The sequence below is a fragment of the Mobula hypostoma genome (genome assembly GCF_963921235.1).
Source record: "Mobula hypostoma chromosome Y unlocalized genomic scaffold, sMobHyp1.1 SUPER_Y_unloc_1, whole genome shotgun sequence".
Taxonomy (NCBI): domain Eukaryota; kingdom Metazoa; phylum Chordata; class Chondrichthyes; order Myliobatiformes; family Myliobatidae; genus Mobula; species Mobula hypostoma.
In genome coordinates, this window is record NW_026948171.1 from 59,959 (window position 1) to 82,665 (window position 22,707).

The 22,707-nt window shown below is 42.4% G+C and overlaps 1 protein-coding gene across 1 annotated transcript in view; it reads right to left on the reverse strand.

Annotated features, from left to right (window-relative positions):
• LOC134341420 (zinc-binding protein A33-like) overlaps positions 1 to 14,655 on the reverse strand; it is a 36,388-nt gene extending 21,733 nt beyond the window's left edge. The window contains exon 1 of the mRNA XM_063039281.1: positions 14,143 to 14,655. Within this exon, the coding sequence (XP_062895351.1) occupies positions 14,143 to 14,655 (513 nt within the window). The remainder of the gene's footprint in view (positions 1 to 14,142) is intronic.
• Between the last annotated feature and the right edge of the window lie 8,052 nt (positions 14,656 to 22,707).

The window sequence follows — 22,707 nt, forward strand, 5'->3', positions numbered from 1 at the left end:
CATGTTCGACACAGCTTTGTGGGCCGAAGGGCCTGTATTGTGCTGTACAGTTTCTATGTTTCTAAATGCCTTGCTGAAATCTATATACACTACATCCACTGCTTTACCTTCATCAATGTGTTTTATTACACCCTCAGTAAGGCATGAGCCACCCTTGACAAGGCCATGCTGACTATGTCTCTACATATAAGAAAACAGGTCTCCCCTGCCATCCGAAGGTAGACCGATCCTATGAAATGGTTCGTAAGCCAAAATGTCGTAAAGTGAAGAAGCAATTACCATTAATTTATATGGGAAAATTTTGTGAGCGTTCGCAGACCCAAAAATAACCTACCAAATCATGCTTAATCACACATAAAACCTAAAGTAACAGTAACATATAGTAAAAGCAGGAATGATTTGATAAATACACAGCCTATATAAAGTAGAGATACTTCTCTACAACAATTGCCTGCACAGATCTCCATAGCAAAAATCTCACGCAAGCACTGTTGGCATAAACGCGCTCTCCAGTAACCTTTAAACTATGAAGCTGCCAAATCTACCAAATAACACGTAAAAGTACACAGCCTATATAAAGTAGAAATAACGTATGCACAGTGTAGTATCACTTACCGGAATTGGGAAAACAGCGCCGAGCACACTGATGATGGTGTGTTAGACTGAGTCATCGCAGGCTGGGTGGTGCAGTGGCCCCCACCCTCTGGGCCACCGACCCGGTACATTGCCACGAAGAACGCAGCAGTAGCCGGGAGGCACACAGCACATTATTAAGAAAAAAGCCGAAATAAACATGCTAATTAATTAGGTGCTGCCCAGCTCGTAAATGTCAGCGCAGATCAGAGGCGATTGCCGACTGCATCACCTCTGATCTGGGCAGACGATTACGTGCTAGGTGGCACCTAATTAATTAGCATGTTTATTTCAGCTTTTTTCTTAATGATGTGCTGTGTGCCTCCCGGCTACCGCTGTGTTCTTCGCGAATCGGTACAGTATCTGTCTGGGGCCCGGGTGTTGGGGTGGTGGGACACGGGGCTGTCACCTCATCATCGATCAGGGCAGGCAACTCATCTTCTCCTATGACTGCCCGCCTTGATGTCGAAGGTCGAGGTTCGTCGTCTGCTGTGGCTGATGTGGAAGGCTTGCTTGACTGCTGAGCCTCACGCATTTTTCTATCATACAATTCTTTGTAAGCATTCAAACCATCCTGAAAATATCCCCTAAACCTATGTACCCTTTCAAAATTAAAGTCGTACTTTATAATTGCGGCGAAAATCTCAAGCAGTTGCTTCACTTTCTGCATTCAGTTTCGATTGTTATCCGTTCCTCTTCCAATTGCATCAGCTCTTCATCTATCAGTTCTTTGTCATGGGATGACAAAACCTCTTCAACATCATCTTCGTCAACTTCCACAAGCCAAACTCACTTTGTCCTTGCTCCGTTCACCATGATTGAAATGCTTAATTATGTCTAGTTTTACACTAAGTGTAATACCCTTACTCTTTCAGGCTTTTCCGACACCATAGAACTCATCTTGCTAACGGCTGCTCAATGCAACGTGTTTAAGCAATGCCGTTCCGAACCCGGGGGAGAGTGGCTGCTCCGGGCACACACTGCCTTTTATCGTAACAGTGCAAATACCTTTTGAAAATGAAAACAGGGTACTAATGTAGGTCTTTTGTAACTGTGAGGTTTTCGTAAAGCGAACGTTCAAAAAACCGGGGACACCTGTATGTCTCTTCAAATACTCATAAATCCTGTTTCTCAGGATGTTCTCCAACAACTTGCCCAGCACTGCAGTAAGACTCACTGGTCTATAATTTCCTGGATTACCTCTGCTCCTTTTTTGAACAAGGAAACATTTGCAAACTTGCAATCCTCTAATACTTCTCCTATCCCTATTGATGATGCAAAGATCATCACCAGAGGTTCAGCAATCTCCTCCCTCAATTCGCTTGGTAGCCTGGGGTACATCCCATCCAACTTATCCAACTTGATAACTTTCAACAGTTCCAGCACATCCTCTTTCTTAATGTCTGTCTATACACTCAGGTTTTTCGTCCCTACAATTGCCAAGATCCTGTTCCGTAGTGAATACTGAAGCAAAGTATTCATTAATACCTGAGCTATCTCTGCTGGTTCCATACATACTGGAAAGTTTAATTGGTCCTATTCTGCCTTATCCATGTCTTATCCTCTTGCTCTTCATGTCCTTGTAGGTTTTCCTTAGTCCTGCTTACCAAGGCTTTCTCTGGGCCCCTTCTGGCTCTCCTACTTTCTTTCTTAAGCTCCTTCCTGCTAGCCTTATAATCTTCTAGATCTCTATCATTACCTAGTTTTTTGAACCTTTTGTAAGCTCTTCTTTTCTTCTTGACCAGATTTACAACAGCCTTTGTACACATTGGTTCTTTTACCAGCCTCAGTGGAAAATACCTATGCAGAATGCCATACAACTGTTCCCTGAACATTTTCCACATTTCTGCCATGCCATTCCCTGAGAACAGCTGCTCCCAATTTACACTCCCATGTTTCTACCTAATAGCATCATATTTCCCCTATCCCAATTACGTTTGTAAATGTTTTCCATATTGTCTGATCTTATCCCTCTCCAGTGCTATGGTGAAGGAAATAAGAGTTGTAGACACTATCCCAAAATGCTCTCCCACTGAGAGATTGCACCTGACAAGGTTCATTTCCCAATACCAAGTCAAGTACAGCCTCTCCTCTTGTAGACTTATCTACATACTGTGTCAGGAAAGCTTCCTGAACACACCTAACAAACTCCACCTCATCTAAACCCCTTGCTCTAGGGAGATGCCAATCGATATTAGGTAAGTTAAAATCACCGATCACAACAATCATATCATGAGAGAAAAGGGCGTGTGCTGGGTGATGGAGTCCCTTAGGATGTATGTCGCCTTTCTGCGGCACTGTTCCTTCAAAATGTTTTGGATAATTTGGAGTGGCCAAGATGGAGCTGACTAATTTTACAATTTTCTGTAGCCATTTTTAATCCATACCAGACAGTAATTCAGTTTGTCAGAAGTTTCTCCATGATACATCTGTAGTTTTTGAATGTTTTGGGTCAGTGGTCCCAACCACCGGGCCGTGGACCGGTGCCAGGCCGCAAAGCATGTACTGCTGGGCTGTGAGAAAACGGTATGATTTGGTGATATGACTCAGCTGCATTTTTCCTCATTCCCTGCCAGGCTCTGTTGAGCTTGAACACACGTGTTGTCATTACCCGCACCTCATCCATGTCAGCGTGGGAAGATCAACTCTTCGAGCTTGCAAATGACGGCAAGCTGAAAAGTATGTTTGACATAACATCTCTGCCGGCATTCTGGATCAAAGTCAATGCTAAATATCCTGAGATAGCCACAAAAGCACTGAAAACGTTGCTTCCATTTCCAACATATCTCTGCAATTAGTGCCACAGAAACTAAATTGCGGAATAGACTGGACATAAGGAACCCCCTTTGAGTATCGCTGTCTCCTATCACCCTCGATAGGATCGTCTTGTTGCAGGGAAACAAGCCCAGGGTTCCCACTGATTCAGCGATATTGGTGCGTTGCAATGATTTTATATGTTCATACGGGGAAAATATGCGCTGTGTATTTAGTATCTAAACGTTACTTAAAATGTTATGATGCTATTGACTTATAAGTGACTTATATAACTATATAACAATTACAGCATGGAAACAGGCCATCTCTGCCCTTCTAGTCCGTGCTGAGCACTACTCTCACCTAGTCCCACCGACCTGCACTCAGCCCACAACCCTCCATTCCTTTCCTGTCCATATAGCTATCCAATTTTTCTTTAAATGGTAATATCGAACCTGCCTCTACCACTTCTACTGGAAGTTCATTTAACACTTACTTCAAGCTCCCCCGTCCTCCCCTGATAATTGACTTATCACTATATTCATGCGAGGAAAATATGCGGTGTGTTTAATATTAAATTTGTTAAGATAAACCCTTTTAGAAAGGAAATTGAGTGTATTAGCCACTTATCACCTATATTTCGGTTGTGATTAACACTGCCAAAACAGAATAGCCAAAAACGATTTGTAGAAAAATATCAGCAGGTACACACATGCGCACTCGTGCCCGTGGAAGGCTTCATGGGCATTGTAGGCTTTCTCAGGGTAAACACAACGTATTTGACTGCTACTCTTGTCCGTTGGCAACCTTACCACCACCGCACCCCCCCCCCCCCCCCACCACCGGTTGGCCAGTCCGCAAGAGTATTGTCAATAATAAACCGGTCCATGGTACAAAAAAGGTTGGGGACCCCTGTTTTATTTGACAAACTAATTCTCCTCAAAATCCTAATGAAATATAGCTACTGTCCTGCCTTCTTTATAGCTGCATTGATATGTTGGGACCAGGTTAGATCTTAACATCCAGGAACTGGAAACTGCTCACTCTCGCCACTTCTGATCCTTCTATGAGGATTGGTATGTGTTCCCTTATCTTACCCTTCCTGAAGTCCACAATCATCTCTTTCGTCTTACTGACGTTGAGTGCCAGGTTGTTGCTGCGACACCTCTCCACTAGTTGGTATATCTCATTTCTGTATGCCCACTCATTACCACCTGAGATTCTACCAACAATAATAGTATCATTAGCAAATTTGAAGTTGGTAGTTGAGCTATACCTAGCCACACAGTCACAGGCATATAGAGAGTAGAGGAGTGGGCTAAGCGCATACTCCTGAGGTGCACCAGTGTTGATTGCCACTGAAGTTACTCATTCCAATCTGCACAGATTGTGGTCTTCTGAAGAGGAAGTCAAGGATCCATTTGCAAGAGAGGCCCAGGCCCTGGTTCTGTAGCTCATCTATCAGGACTATAGGAACAATAGGAACTGAACTAAGTCAATAAAGAACATCCTGACCATAGATGTGAATGCTACTGGATGATTGTTGATAAGGCAGCTAACGCTAGTCTTTTGGTTACTGGTATAATTGTTGCCCTTTTGAAGCAGTTGGGAACCTCCAACCATAGCAGTGGGAGAATGAAGATATCTTTAAATACCCCGGCCATTTGCCTGGCACGTTTCCATAGCCTTAACTGGTACTCCTTCAGACTCAGCCTCCTTGTGAGGGTTCACCCTCCTGTAAGGCAACCTGACAGCCATCAAGACACAGATTCACCAGGTGCAACAGGGATCTTTACAGCTGTAGTTGTATTCTCCCTTTCAAAGCGGGCATAGAAGGTGTCAATTTCATCTGGTAGTGAAGCATCACTGCCATTCATGCTATTGGGTTTCGCTTTGTAGGAAGTAATGCCCTGTAGACCCTGCCAGAGTTGTCGTGCATCTGATGTTGCCTCCAACCTCATTTGAAATTGTCCCTTTGCCCTTGAACCTCTGGTTCATCCATGGATTTTGGTTCATGAACAGAAAGTTGTTGTAGGCCCACACTCATCGTCACAGGCTTAAATGACATCAACAACCACCGTAGTGTACTCATCCAGAACCCTGCTACTGTATTACCTTATAGTATGTCTTCAAATTCGACCCTCCACTCTGTGGCTAAAGAAATTCCTACTTATCTCCATTCTAAAAGGACACCCCTCTATTCAAAAGCTGTATCCTCTTGCGTTAGACTCTCCCACCACAGGAAACATCTTCTCCACATCCACTCTATAAAACTTTCACCTTTCCAATAGGTTTCAATTAGGACACTCCTCATTCTTCTGAATTCCAGTGAATACAGGCCCAAAGCCATCAAACACCCTTCATATGACAAGCTGTACAAACCTGGAATCATTTTTGTGAACCACCTTTGAATTCACTCCAGTTTTAGCACAACCTGTTTAAGATAAGGGGCCCAAACCTGCTCACAATACTACAAGTGAGGCCTCACCAGTGCTGTATAAAGTTTCAACATTGTAATCTTGCTTTAATATTCTAGTCTTCTTGACATGAATGTTAATATTGCATTTGCCTTCCTCCCCACTGACTCAACATGCAAATTAACTTTCAGGGAATCTTGTGCAAGTACTCCCAAGTCCCTAGGCACCTTAGTTGTTTTGTATTTTCTCTCCATTTAGAAAATTCTCAACTATTTCATTTGTTCTACCAAAATACATAACCATACACCTTGACGCTGTATTCCATCTGCCACTGCCACTTCTTTGCCCATTCTCCTAATCCTGACATTCCCAACCTTTTTAAATCATGGACCTCTACTATTAACTAAGGAACCTGTTGACTCTAGATTGGGAATCCCTGTCCTAATCTGTCTAAGTCCTTCTGTAGCCTCTCTACCTCCTCAAAACTACCCACCCCTCCACCTATCTTCATATCTTCTACAAATCTTGCAACAAAGCTATCTATTCTATCCATCCAAATCATTGATGTAAAAAGAATCAGTCACAACACAATCAGTCTTCTTTCTTTCACCCACTTCATGCCCACTGACACCTGGACCTTCCAGCGTGCTCCTAGTGTCTTCTACAGTGAGGATTGATGCAGAATACTTATAACTTCATCCCTATTTCATTGTCCCCCATTACTACTTCTCCAGCATCATTTTCCAGTGTCCGATATCTACTCTCACCTCTTTTAATGAATTATGGATCTGTATTCCCATATCTCTTTGTTCTCCTGCACTCTTCAGTGCCCTACCACTCACAGTGTAAGACATACCCTGTGTGGTCCTCCCAAAGTGTAACTCCTCACACGAGTCTGCATTAAATTCTATCTGCTATTTATCAGCCCATTTTTCCAGCTGCTGCAGATCTTGCTGGAAGCGTTGATAGTCTTCCTCACTCCATCATGTCTCCTGCCTTCTCAATGTAACCATACCCAATGTTTTGGCTTCCACAGCTATCTGTGACAATGAATTCAGAGATTCCCCACCCGCTGGCTAAAGAAATTCCTCATCACTGTTCTAAAAGGGTCATCCTATTCTGAGGTTGTGGCCTCGGTTCCTAATATAGGAAACATCCCCTCCTTGTCCTTTTAGCATTCAATAGGCTTCAAGATTCAAGAATTTTTAATGCCATAAATACATAAGGTGGCGTATATGCATAGGTAAAGTGATGCTAGGTACAGAAGTGATTGTACATAAAGTGACTGACAGAAATTGCCAAAGTAGCGGTGGTGTGGGGTATAGTGGATGGGTTAGTGGGTGGAAGTGTCAATCAGTACTAATACCTGGGAAAAGTATCTGTCTTTGATCCTGGTTTGTATTGTCTTCAATCTTTGCAAAAAAGCCAACAATGTCATTATTCAAATAATTAACCTATAATGTATAAAGATTTGGTCCCAACACAGATCCCTGTGGGCCTCTAGTAGTCACTGGCAGCCAGCCACAACAGGGTTCCTTTATTTTCACTCTGCCTTTGGCAATCGGCTTCAGCTTTATCCATGCTAATATCTTTCCTGTAATACCATGGGCTTCTAGCTTCCTAAGCAGCTAGAAGCCTTGGGGAAACCATGCTGACTATTGGCTATTTCATCATATGCCTCCAAGTACCCTGAGACTTCATCCTTAACAATCAACTCCAACATCTTCCCAACCACTGAGGTCAGACTAACTGGTCTTTTGTTTCCTTTCTGTGACCTCTCTCCCTTCTTGAAGAATGGAGTGACATTTGCAATTTTCCTGTCTTCCATCTAGAACCTTTCCCGAATCAAGTCATTCTAAAAAGATTACTACTGATGCCTCCAAAGTCTCTTCAGTATTCACAAAAAATGCTGGTGGAACGCAACTGGCCAGACAGCATCTATAGGAAGAAGTACTGTTGACAATTTGGGCTGAGACCCTTCATCAGGACTAACGGAAAGAAGAGATAGAAAGAAATTTTAAAGTGGGAGGGGGAGGGGGAGATCCAAAATGATAAAAGAAGACGGGAGGGGGAGGGATGGAGCCGAGAGCTGGACAGGTGATTGTCAAAAGGGATACCAGGCTGGAGAAGGGAGAGGATAATAGAAACATAGAAACATAGAAAATAGGTGCAGGAGTAGGCCATTCGGCCCTTCGAGCCTGCACCGCCATTTATTATGATCATGGCTGATCATCCAACTCAGAACCCAGCCTTCCCTCCATACCCCCTGACCCCTGTAGCCACAAGGGCCATATCTAACTTCCTTTTAAACATAGCTAATGAACTGGCCTCAACAGTTTGCTGTGGCAGAGAATTCCACAGATTCACCACTCTCTGTGTGAAGAAGTTTTTCCTAACCTCGGTCCTAAAAGGCTTCCCCTCTATCCTCAAACTGTGACCCCTCGTTCTAGACCTCCCCAACATCGGGAACAATCTTCCCGCATCTAGCCTGTCCAATCCCTTTAGGATCTTATACGTTTCAATCAGATCCCCCCTCAATCTTCTAAATTCCAACGAGTACAAGCCCAGTTCATCCAGTCTTTCTTCATATGAAAGACCTGCCATCCCAGGAATCAATCTGGTGAACCTTCTTTGTACTCCCTCTATGGCAAAGATGTCTTTCCTCAGATTAGGGGACCAAAACTGCACACAATACTCCAGGTGTGGTCTCACCAAGGCCTTGTACAACTGCAGTAGTACCTCCCTGCTCCTGTACTCGAATCCTCTCGCTATAAATGCCAGCATACCGTTCGCCTTTTTCACCGCCTGCTGTACCTGCATGCCCACTTTCAATGACTGGTGTATAATGACACCCAGGTCTCGTTGCACCTCCCCTTTTCCTAATCGGCCACCATTCAGATAATAATCCGTTTTCCTATTTTTGCCACCAAAGTGGATAACTTCACATTTATCCACATTAAATTGCATCTGCCATGAATTTGCCCACTCACCCAACCTATCCAAGTCACCCTGCATCCTCTTAGCATCCTCCTCACTGCTAACACTGCCACCCAGCTTTGTGTCATCCGCAAACTTGGAGATGCTGCATTTAATTCCCTCATCCAAGTCATTAATATATATTGTAAACAACTGGGGTCCCAGCACTGAGCCTTGCGGTACCCCACTAGTCACCGCCTGCCATTCTGAAAAGGTCCCGTTTATTCCCACTCTTTGCTTCCTGTCTGCTAACCAATTCTCCACCCACACCAATACCTTACCCCCAATACCGTGTGCTTTAAGTTTGCACACTAATCTCCTGTGTGGGACCTTGTCAAAAGCCTTTTGAAAATCCAAATATACCACATCCACTGGTTCTCCCCTATCCACTCTACTAGTTACATCCTCAAAAAATTCTATGAGATTCGTCAGACATGATTTTCCTTTCACAAATCCATGCTGACTTTGTCCGATCATTTCACCGCTTTCCAAATGTGCTGTTATCACATCCTTGATAACTGACTCCAGCAGTTTCCCCACCACCGACGTTAGGCTAACCGGCCTATAATTCCCCGGTTTCTCTCTCCCTCCTTTTTTAAAAAGTGGGGTTACATTAGCCACCCTCCAATCCTCAGGAACTAGTCCAGAATCTAACGAGTTTTGAAAAATTATCACTAATGGGACGGGAAGCCTAGGGAGAAAGAAGGGGGGAGGGGAGCCCAAAGGATGACGAGCAGGCAAGGAGTTACAGTGAGAGGGACAAAAAGAGGAAAAACAGGGAGAGAAAAAAAGGTGGGGGGGGGGAGTAAATAATAAATAAATAAATAACGGATGGGGTACGAGGGGGAGGTGGGACATTAACAGAAGTTAGGGAAGTCAGTGCTTATGCCATCAGGTTGGAGGCTACCCAGACGGAATATAAGGTGTTGTTCCTCCAACCCGAGTGTGGCTTCATCTTTACAGTAGAGGAGGCCTGGATAGACATATCAGAATGGGAATGGGATGTGGAATTAAAATGTGTGGCCACTGGGAGATCCTGCTTTCTCTGGCGGACAGAGCGTAGATGTTCAGCAAAGCGGTCTCCCAGTCTGCGCCGGGTCTCGCCAATATATAAAAGGCCACATCGGGAGCACCGGATGCAGTATATCACCCCAGCTGACTCACAAGTGAAGTGTCACCTCATCTGGAAGGACTGTCTGGTGCCTTGAATGGTGGTAAGGGAGGAAGTGTAAGGGCATGTATAGCACTTGTTCCGCTCACAAGGATAAGTGCTGGGAGGGAGTTCGGTGGGAAGGGATGGGGGCGGGAGAATGAATGGACAAGGGAGTCGCACAGGGAACGATCCCTGCAGAAAGCAGAAAGGGGGGGAGGGAAAGATGTGCTTGGTGGTGGGATCCCGTTGGAGGTGGCGGAAGTTACGGAGAGTTATATGTTGGACCAGGAGGCTGGTGGGGTGGTAGGTGAGGACAAGGGGAATCCTATTCCTAGTGGGATGGTGGGAAGATGTGGTGAGAGCAGATGTGCGTGAAATGGGAGAGTTGCATTTGAAAGCAGAATTGATGATGGAGGAAGGGAAGCCCATTTCTTATAAAAGGAGGACATCTCCTTCGTCCTAGAATGAAAAGCCTCATCCTGAGAGCAGATGCGGCGGAGACGGAGGAATTGCGAGAAGGGGATGGCGTTTTTGCAAGAGACAGGGTGAGAAGAGGAAAAGTCCAGGTAGCTGTGAGAGTCCGTAGTAGATATCAGTATATAAGCTGTCTCCAGAGATAGAGACAGAAAGATCTAGAAAGGGGAAGGAGGTGTCAGAAATGGACCAGGTAAATTTGGAGGTAAATGAAGTCAACAAGCTCAGCATGCATGCAGGAAACAGCGCGCCAATGCAGTTATTGATGTAGCGAAGGAAAAGTGGGGGACAGATACCAGAATAGACTTGAAACATAGATTGTTCCACGTCGACTGTACCTCTTCCTATAGATGCTCCCTGGCCTGCTGTGTTCACCAGCATTTTTTGTGTGTGTTGCTTGAATTTCCAGCATCTGCAGATTTCCACGTGTTTGCATCTCTTCAGTATCCTATCTGTTCCCCGTGACATCTGCCTTTAGATCTTTCAGCTTCTCAAGTACCTTCTCCTTATTAATGGCAACTACACCTACTTCTTCCCCTTGACCTTTTGCTGGTGTTTTCCACAATTAAGACTGATTCAAAATACTTATTTGACTCCCATTACTCCCTCCCCAGCATCATTTTCCAACAGCTAAAAATCCACCCGACTCTTCTTTACTCTTTATATATCTGTATGGAGTTTATTGCCTATCTTATCTTTATATTTCATCTTTTCTCTTACAGATATTTTAATTTGCCTTAAATTGTTCATAAAAGCTTCTCAATCCTCTTGCCTTCCATTAAGTTTACTATATTATTTACCATCTCTTTTGCTTTTATTTTGTCCTTGACTTCCCTTATCAGTCATGATGCCTCATCCTCCTTTTAGAATACTTCTTCATCTTCGGGGTGTATCTATCCTGTGGTTCTTACTGTCATGAAGGAGGTATGGACATGAACACTACTATTTAATTTATTTCTGTTTTTATATAATAAGAGTATATATAATACATATATAATGTCCATCAGTCTTCTTGATTTTCTAGTTTCTTAACTCTACCTACAAGGGTTCTATCTCTTCCAATCCTACGTCGTCTCTTGGTAGGATTTGAAATAATTTTTCTTACCAATAGTCATTCCACCCACTCTTCCTTCCTGCCTTTCTTTCAATACAATTTGTATCTTTGAATGTTAAGCTCCTAATTATGATCTTCTTTCAATCACAACTCAAAGATTCCCATCATGACATACCTGCCAATTTCTAACTGTGCTACAAGATCATCTACCTTATTCCATAAACTGTACAAATTCAAATCCAGTATTCATCATCCCTTTCATCATCACCCATTTCAGTCTAGTGTTCATCATCCCTTTCATTTTTTTCCCATGTTACCAGAAATTGAATTCCTATCCCTTTCTAACCTTATTGTTTTTTTTAAATTTATTTTGGAAACTTTTGTAATCCTTTCCTGCACTCTCCTTCCCTGCAGTGTGTCAGCAGTAATTTTTATGCCAGAGATATAACTGCTGCTACTGCTGTTCTCCAAAAGGCCATCTTGCACAACAGTACCAACAACAAGCTATTTTTTGCTAAGGGGAATAGTCATAGGGGAATCCTATAGTCTCTGCTCTCTCTTTCTATCTTTTTGCAGGTCACCTAAATCCATAACCTGCTCTTTCTGTGTTACCACTTCACTAAGGGTCTTGTTGCTGATATGTATTATGAATGCTCATTAAGCCTAGCGGCAGATCCAGTTGCTGGATTGAGTCATTCTGGATCTACGGCTGGATAAACTTCTCAGAAGCTCAGTCATAAAGAAGCAGGAAGTTTCTCTGATCTTCCATATCCTGTAAGGAGTTTATGACTGCCCTGACTGCCATCTCTAAACAATGCTTCAGACTTACACTTCAAACACCACACTTTGACCTCACAACATCTACAATCAAAATGACAGATCTACTACAGCCTTCACCCCTTTTATACACTATCAGGTGGGGAAAAAACTACTAATTTAAAATGTTTTAAACTGTTCTTTGTTGCTCCAACTCAATTCCTCGTGTACCTTTACCAAACTGGACCTTATCGGAAAGGGTAAATTATATCATCTGAACACTTTGTTCTGCCAAAGTCAGTGCAGGAAAGGATACACAGACACAATAAACAACAGTCAGATGGATATACCCTACTAAATTTAAGCTCAGCATAAATGGGAAGTCTGGTGAATTGATATGTTACAGGAGATAAGAGGACTAACATCAGTTTGTATCATTGTAAAATTAGTAATAGTAAATTTCAAGGCACCTTTACTAACTTGCCCTGCTTTTGTTATTGATGCCAGAAAGTTTATTTAACACAAGACAATGTTGTTCTGAGTCAGATCAGGTGGGATTTTCTTGGACAAGAAGATACGAACCCATTAGGAAGATACAGCAATGGCCCAGGCACAGGAGCAAACTAATATTAACTACAAATCACTAAATTCCAAGCATGACAAAATGCTGTAAATCCAAAGCAACACGTGCAAAATGCAGGAGGAACTCAGATGGCCAGGCATTATCTATGTAAAAGCAGAAACAGTCAATGTTTTGGGATGATATCCTTCAACAGATCCAAGCATGTATAACTGGACTGAGGGTAGGATGCGTAGCTATCTGTAAATGGTGAAAATAAGACAAAGGTGACTATATGAATGGGGAGAAGTTGTGAAGTTTTCCTAAATGATCCTGGTAGTTCCTGGTAGGGGTACTATTCCACAGCTATAATATTTCTTGACAAAGGGCTTGATGTCAATGAGGAATGGCAGATAATTAACATGTCCAGGATTTTATACTAAAATAATGCCAATTAAATAAAGAAAATATAAAACATCTCTAAAACAAAATGAGTTTAAATTGAAACACTTGAAAAACCTAATTGATTTCTCTTATAAAATTAATTTGTGTTAGAAAACTACTTTTCCTACTCGGAAGTTTACACTCAGGAATTTGAGCTAACACCAGACTGTAAAGCTGAGAGAATGTTACATTGTAGTGCAACACACACAACAGCTCAGGTAGTATCTATGGAGGGAGTGAATAGTTAACATTTTGGATCAAGCCAATGCTTAGGACTGGAATTGAAGGACTCAGAAGCCAGAAGAGAAAGGTGGGGTTAAAAGGTGGAGTACAAGCTAGCAATGCAATATATCTTTCCAGGAGAGGAAAGGTGAGTGAGTGGGGAAGGGGGAAATGAAAGGAAATATTGCAAGCATCTAGAAGGTGAGAGAAGGAAGTGGTAAAGAGCTGGAAGAGAAGGAATCAAATAAGAAAAAAACCATATAAAACAAAGGGAACAAATTGGAGAATCAGTGGGAGATAAGGACCTGGGTTAAAAAGTCAACTGTCTGTTTCCCTCCTGGATACTACCTGGCTTAAGGAGTTCCTTCAGCATTTTGTATGTGTTACTCAGGATTTCAAATGTCTGCAGAATCTTCTGCACACAACACTTTCTAATTTGGTGACATTCTGAGATTGGAAGAAGCACCATGTAAATTCAAACTGTAAAACAATAGATGCTGGGAATATGCAATAAATCAGGCAGGATCTGTGGAGAGAGAAACACAAATGCTCATTCAGATGGATGAGTTCATTAGAACTAGTCAATCATTTCCAGCACTTTCGGCAATTATATCATATCTCTAGTATATGCAGTCCTTCTTTTTCATTTTTCAATATAAAGGCAAGACTTTATTTCCCTGCCTCTACCATCACAAGTTACCTTATAGTATTGAGCAGCTTCATTGACAGGAGAAACCCGATGGTTTTTATGCTTATTTGAATCCCTGCAGATCAGACAAATTAACTCCTGATCATCTTCACAGAAGAGCTTCAACTTCTCTTTGTGCTGCGGACACATGTCATAATCTTTAGGGTAAAATCCAAGTGAAGATGCATTTGGGCTCAAAGACCAGAGAAGCACAATAACAAAAATGAGGATGAGGAGAAGTAGAAACACAAAACTTTTGTCTCCACTTGAGTTGCTTTCTCCAGAACTATTACTTTTCTTTGATTGAAGAATCTCAACAACATATGCCAGTGTACGATTAGTTCTCAAGATGCCTGAGGAAAACTGTCGACAAAGAGGACAGATAGATGTATCTTGTCTGTCCCAATACTCCATTATACATGGTCTGCAAAAATCATGTTCACATTCTGTGGTGACTGGGTCTTTAAATGTATCCAAGCATATTGAGCATGAAAATTGGCTTCTGAAGTCATCTTCCACAGGCATGGTGGGATTTGGCTGTTGTGAATTTAACGACTTCTGGTTCTCCCAGTCTCTCTGCTACCAATCATTTGGTTCCAATAAGCTGTGAAATCTGTTCTTCCTGTTTGCAAAAACATGAAATACACTCAAGAATTGTACATGGTTAAAATGTCTGGTTCATGCTAGGTCCAAACTATACTGACAACACATATTCTGCTTCACTTTCTTTTGACTGCATGAACTTTTTCAAGGACAATTGCAGCAGGACCATAAAAGCTGAGTTTGTGGTGAACCATACTGACTGATCTACTAATGAAGGCAAATTTCAGGAATATTCTCCACTTCCTATCTCAGGACTATTCCATTATCCTGTGGAGATCTTAGCAATATATTATAAACTGCTGCATCATGGAGGTCACGAGGTCACCCCACACTCTATACTCAAGGAATGGAGACTTTATCCATTTATCCTTCAGTCTATAGTAGGGCAGTGTCATGGGAGTGACAAGTATTAGAATGGAGAGGCTTTAGGTTTGGCTCTTCAGGCTTAAGTAAGTTTCTTCTTTTTTATTCTTCATTCCTTGTCTGTTAGTGCACTGAAAATAGTACAGAGTTAATCAAATGTCCCTTGTGTGACACATTGGGACCTTGGGAGATCTCCAGTCTCCCAGATAGCTGTATCTGCACCAGATGCATTGAGATGCAGTTCCTGACAGAATGAACTGGAGCTGCAGTTCAATGACCTTCAGCTCATATGGGAGAATGAGGAGGTGATAGATCAGAGCTGCCGGTGCACAAGAGGATGGGTTATACTTGAACTCAAGGGGGACTAATATCCTTGTGGGGAGGTTTGCTACAGCTGTAGGTAGGGTTTAAACTAATTTTGCAAGGTGGTGGGAATTGGAGTGATAGGACTGAGTATGTGGAATTTGGTTTACAAATAATAGCAGTGTGTAGTGAGACTGCTAGCAAGGGTGATAGGGCAAAATTGCAGTTATTGGGATGAGTTGCAATGTAAAAAGGTGACAAAATTGAAAAAGATGAAGAATCCAGGAATGAAGATATTATTGAATAAATGCAGTATACAGAATAAGGTAATGAACTTGTAGCACAATTAAAGATTGGCAGTGTGACATTGTGAGTATTACTGAATCGTGGCTGAAAAAAGATCATAATTGGGAGTTTAGCACCTATATTTTGAATTAAAAACAGATGTTCAATTTGCAGTGTAAGGTCAATTTAATATAACTTTTCTGCATTTGAATTCTGATAATTAGAAATGGACAGCAATGTCTTGTTTGTAAAAGTTCATCAATGTTTAGATTTGATGTTCAGTGTCAGATTTTAGTCATGTGTTTTTAAACTTCCCACAATTTCAGAAAAGCTTTTGTCTTTTATCCATGGTCTCTCATTTTATTTATCAATGCATGTGTTTTTAATTAAAATAACTTTATTAAATTAGTAACAGCAGAGTTAAGATGTAGTTTTTGGTAAAACCTCTGGCCAATAGGGCTTCTAGTGAGGCCCTTAATCATTTGTAATGATTTTGAGATTCTTATGGAGAAGGAATTAGAGGAGTACAACTAGCTTGGATGGTTAGAGTAATTTTTAAAAAATTTCTGCATAGAATGTATTTCAGTTGCAAACAAGGGAAAGTCTGCAGATACTGGTAAACTGAGCAACACACACAAAATGCTGGAGGAACTCAGCAGGTCAGGCAGCAGAGCTGCCAGTAGTAGAGTTGATGTCCCACATTTACAGCAACCTGGTCTTGACGCTGACTTGCTGTCAATGTGTCAATGTGTCAATGCTGTCATGTATATTTAAATTTCCTACAACAGTTCTGATGTCCATCCACTTCCAAAGGAGTGCGATTTGAGTGGTTAAATTGCCCATAATGAGTAGGTGAGTCTTAAATCTGGGGACCGTGAAAAGAAAAATGGGAAGACTGAAAAGAAAAGTTTAGTGTAAATGGATGAGTAATGGTCAGTATCGTCAGTGTGGCCTGTTTACTTGCTGCATGATTCTTACATAATACAATCAGGAAAAGGTAGGCTACTTCTGAAAGTGATAAGAGGTGGATAATATTTATGTTGTATCCCATACTAAAACAAATTGTCAGCTCCATCCTACCATTAAGGACATCTTCAGAAGTTGGTGCTTTAAGAAAGTGGGTTCAATTAAGAACTCTCCCATCTAGGAAATTCCCTGTCCCCATTGCTAAGGATACAGGAACCTACTAACCTACACTCGATGATCAGGAGTAACTTCTTCCCCTCTGCTATTAGATTTCTGAATGGACCACATACACTACCATGTTATTCCATTTTTTCTGCCCTATTTAATATTTAATTGATAGAAATTTTTGTCTGTAAGCTATATTACTGTTGCTGTAAAACCACAAATTTTGCATCATATAAGTCAGTGATAAGAAATCTGATTGTGTATTACAAGAGGCAAAAAACTGAAGATTTGTAAACCAGAAAGAAACCGAATATGTTTACAACATTTAGTCACAGATAAATGCCATGGACCAAAACCATTAAGCTAGGGGTCCATGGAACTCAGGTTGGGAATCCCAGATCCAGTCTGGTATTTAGAACAGTATAGACTAGAACTTTGTACAGCTGAGCACACACTTTGTATGTCAGTACTTAGTGAACATTGGAATCAGATTCATTAGATATACACTTGGGGTGCTTATAATCCAAAATTGTGAGTGTGACTTGGTACCCTTGCTCTTGAGATTCAACATCAGATCATTAAATGTTGGTAAGAAGTGAGGGAAGAGATATTGATCAACTGTGTTCCAGTCTGGTATGGAAGGAATATCTATGACAACCATTGCCAATGACATGGGACCTCAGCGACAGCAAAAAAATTGTAGGCCGTATCTCTGGAAATGATGAGTTTGAGTACAGAGAGGAAATTAAGAACCTAGTGGCATGGTGCGAAGACAATAACTTATACCTCAACGTCAGCAAGACGAAGGAATTGGTTGTTGACTTCAGCAGGAGTAGTGGACCACACGACCCCATTTACATTGGTGGTGCGCAAGTGGAACAGGTCAAAAGCTTTAAGTTCCTGGGGGTCAATATCACAAATGACCTGACTTGGTCCAACCAAGCAAAGTTCACTGCCAAGAAGGCCCGCCAGTGCCTTTACTTCCTGAGAAATCTAAAGAAATTTGGCCTGCCCCTAAAACCTTCACTAATTTTTATAGATGCACCATAGAAAGCATTCTTCTAGGGTGCATTACAACCTGGTATGGAAGTTGTCCTGTCCAAGACTGGAAGAAGCTGCAGAAGATCGTGAACACAGCACAGCACATCATACAAAACAATCTTCCATCCATGGACTCAATTTACACTGCACGCTGTTGGAGAAGTGCTGCCAGGATAATCAAGGACACGACCCACCCAGCCAACACACTTTTTGTCCCTCTTCACTCTGGGAGAAGGCTCAGGAGCTTGAAGACTCACACAGCCAGATTTGGGAACAGCTTCTTTCCAACTGTGATAAGACTGCTGAACGGATCCTGACCCAGATCTGGGCCGTACCCTCCAAATATCCGGACCTGCCTCTCAGTTTTTTTGCACTACCTTACTTTCCCTTTTCTATTTTCTATCTATGATTTATAATTTAAATGATTAATATTTACTATCGATTTGTACTCCGGGGAGCAGGAAGTGCAAAATCAAATATCGCTGTGATGATTGTACGTTCTAGTATCAATTGTTTGGCGACTGTAAAGTATAAAGTATGGGTTCATTCTCCACTGTCTCTCACTTTATCTAATCATTACAGCTTTTAAGTATTTTAAAACAGCTCTTGATGCTGCTTGGAATAATTCTACCTCGACTAAGTATAGGCATTTCCTGGAAAACATTAGACATTCAAATTTTACTCTGGTTTTCAGTTAGTTGATATCATACTTCTCAGAGCTGACACTGTGATGCAGCTGGTAGAACAGCTGCCTCACAACTGAAATAAACTAGGTTCAGTTCTGACTTCTGATTCTCTCTGTATGGAGTTTCCATTTTCTTTTCATGATGTGGGATTCTTCAAGATGTACTGTTTTTGTCCTACATACCAGAGACATATGCGTTGGTAGTATTGGCCAGAAAAAAATGACAGTCTACAAATCAATGAATTCAAATGAATCAAGGACAGTGGAAGCAGACAGACTAATTGTCTTTGTTCTCCATGCTTGGGGATGGAGGCTGCCATTTTGTGAAGACACTCTATTCTCCATTTTGTGAGCTTGACATGCTGGACTTGATCAGTGTTTTAAAGAAGACAGAATGATACTTCAGGTAATCTGCTGGACTGTTATTTCTGAGATGTTCTTTGGTTGAACATAACATTGCAGGTTTGTGAATGTTGGATTGATGCAGGCCAGAGGTGATTTGAGCTCGTTGCTGATTGTGAAAAGAGAAATTGATACGCGAAGTGTAAAATTGATTATGAAACTGCCTATTCCCCAAGACCTGAAAGGGCTATGGTCCTCTCCGGGGCTGGTAGGATACTGTAGAGATCACATTGATGGATTTGCCACTAAGGCAGCTCCTTTAATGGAGTTACTGAAAAAGAATGTGACGTGGGAATGGAATTCAGAACACACCCGGACCATCACAGCTCTGAAGCAAGCACCTGCTTTAAAAACCCCAAATCTGAATGAACCATTCTCATTGGAGGTGGCTACAACTGATACCACCCTCATCAGTGCTGTTACAAGAGACACATGGGAAGTTAAGACCAGTAGTGTATGCTTTACGCATGCTCTCACCAGTAGAGCAGGAGTATACCGTATGTGAAAAACTATTTTTAGTAGTTTTCTGTGTGGTACGACATTTTGCCTACGAAGTGGGATTTAATCCACTTACAATACTGACAGAACATACCCACGTACAATTACTGTTACATGGAAGGATTAAAGATGGTTTGGATACTGTTGGGGGAGATGTCTTTTCAGGGGAAGATAGCAGCAGCTGAGTTCATGGCACCATGGGTGGCTCTGCAGCACAGGAGGGAAGGAAAAGGAGTGGGAGAGTTATAGTGATAGGGGATTCGATTGTAAGGGGAATAGATAGGTGTTTCTGCAGCCGCAAATGAGACTCCAGGGGGTATGTTGCCTCCCTGGTGCAAGGGTCAAGGATGTCTCTGAGCAGCTGCAGGGCATTCTGGAGTGGGAGGGTGAACAGCCAGTGGTCGTGGTGCACATAGGGATCAACGATATAGGTAAAAGACTGGATGAAGTCCTGCAAGGTGAATTTAGGGAGTTAGGAGATAAACTAAAAAGTAGGACCACAAAGGTAATGCAACATCTCTAGGAAGAGGTACAGTCGACATTTCAGGCCGAGACCCTTCGTCAGGACTAACTGAAGGAAGAGTGAGTAAGGGATTTGAAAGTGGGAGTGGGAGGGGGAGATCCAAAATGATAGGAGAAGACAGGAGGGGGAAGGGATGGAGCCGAGAGCTGGACAGGTGATAGGCAAAAGGGGATATGAGAGGGTCATGGGACAGGAGGTCTGGGAAGAAAGACAAGGGGTGGGGGGGGGACCCAGAGGATGGGCAAGAGGTATATTCAGAGGGACAGAGGGAGAAAAAGGAGAGTGAGAGAAAGAATGTGTGTATATAAATAAATAACGGTTGGAGTACGAGGAGGAGGTGGAGCATTAGCGGAAGTTAGAGAAGTCGATGTTCATGCCATCAGGTTGGAGGCTACCCCGATGGAATATAAGGTGTTGTTCCTCCAACCTGAGTGTGGCTTCATCTTTACAGTAGAGGAGGCCTTGGATAGACATGTCAGAATGGGAATGGGATGTAGAATTAAAATGTGTGGCCACTGGGAGATCCTGCTTTCTCTGGCGGACAGAGCGTAGGTGTTCAGCAAAGCGGTCTCCCAGTCTGCGTCGGGTCTCGCCAATATATAAAAGGCCACATCGGGAGAACTGGACGCAGTATATCACCCCAGCCAACTCACAGGTGAAGTGTCGCTTCACCTGGAAGGACTGTCTGGGGCCCTGAATGGTGGTAAAGGAGGAAGTGTTACAATCAAATTTCTGGAGCATTGGAACCAGTTCTGGAGGAGGTGGGACCAGTACAAACAGGACGGTCTGCACCTGGGCTGGACTGGAACCAATGTCCTAGAGGGAGTGTTTGCTACTGTTGTTCAGGAGGATTTAAACTAATGTGGCAGGGGGATGGGAACAAGTGCGGAGAGACAGAGCGGTGTAAAATGAGGGTAGAAGCAAAAATTGGTAAGGTGAAAAGTAAAAGTGGTAGGCTGGCAAATCCAAGGCAAAAATCAAAAAGGGCCTCCTTTCAACATAATTGTATAAGGGTTAAGTATGTTATAAAAGCAAGCCTGAAAGCTTTGTGTGTCAATGCAAGGAGCATTCTTAACAAAGTGGATGAATTGAATGTGCATAATTATTAATGAATATGATATAGTTGGGATCACAGAGACATGGCTCCAGGGTGACCAAGGATGGGAGCTCAACATTCAGGGATATTCAATATTCAGGAGGGATAGACATGAAAGAAAAGGAGGTGGGGTGGTGTTGCTGATTGAAGATGAGATTAACACAATAGAAAGGAAGGACATAAGCCGGGAAGATGTGGAATCGATATGGGTAGAGCTGCATAACACTAAGGGGCAGAAAACGCTGGTGGGAGTTGTTTACAGGCCACCTAACAGTAGTAGTGAAGTTGGGGATGGCATTAAACAGGAAATTAGAAATGCGTGCAATAAAGGAACAGCAGTTATAATGGGTGACTTCAATCTACATATAGATTGGGTGAACTAAATTGGTAAGGGTGCTGAGGAAGAGAATTTCTTAGAATGTATGCGAGATAGTTTTCTGAACCAACACGTCCGAGGAACCAGCTAGGGAGCAGGCCATTCCAGACTGGGTATTGAGCAATGAGGATGGGTTAGTTAGCAATCTTGTCGTGCGAGGCCCCTTGGGTAAGAGTGACTATAATACGGTGGAATTCTTCATTAAGATGGAGAGTGACATAGTTAATTCAGAAACAAAGGTTCTGAATTTAAAGAAGGGTCACTTTGAAGGTATGAAACGTGAATTAGCTAAGATAGACTGGCAAATAATACTTAAAGGGTTGACGGTGGATATGCAATGGCAAGCATTTAAAGATCACACAAATGAACTACAACAATTGTTCATCCCAGTTTGGCAAAAGAATAAACCAGGGAAGTTAGTGCACCCATGGCTAATGAGGGAAATTAGGGATAGTATCAATTCCAAAGAAGAAACATACAAATTAGCCAGAAAAAGTGGCTCACCTGAGGACTGGGAGAAATTCAGAGTCCAGCAGAGGAGGACAAAGGGCTTAATTAGGAAGGAGAAAAAAGATTATGAGAGAAAGCTGGCAGGGAACATAAAAACTGACTGTAAAAGCTTTTATAGATATGTGAAAAGAAAAGGATTGGTTAAGACAAATGTAGGTCCCTTACAGTCAGAAACAGGGATGCAGACCATCTGGCCCTGGGATTTATCTGCCTTCAATCCCTTCAATTTACCTAACACCATTTCCCTCAGTTCCTCCATCTCATTGGACCCTCTGTCCCCTACTATTTCTGGAAGATTATTTATGTCCTCCTTAGTGAAGACAGAACCAAAGTAGTTATTCAATTGGTCTGCCATGTCCTTGTTCCCCATGATCAATTTATCTGCCACATCCGGACACATGCACATGGCCAATCTCAGCAGCGACACCTACCAGAGCAAAAGGGCAGGGCAGCTCTATTTCGAGAGGGCCACATTCTGATAATCGCCATCAGCATTTGAAGATTGGGACAGATCTAACCGCCACCAATCAATAGAGATAATTAAATCTTATTACAATCATGTACTTTGAGACACCCATAAAACCCTTTGCTGCAGTCAAAGGACAGCGATGACTATATCACGTCCGTCTAGGAGAGCGCCAACCACATCATCAAGAATAATCTTCATCCTTTGGCGTTAGTACTTCGTATCTTCTATCCAGCATTAGGATTTTAAAAATGGTCAGTCTAATTATGCTGCGTGGAAAGGGAGGGGGGACATT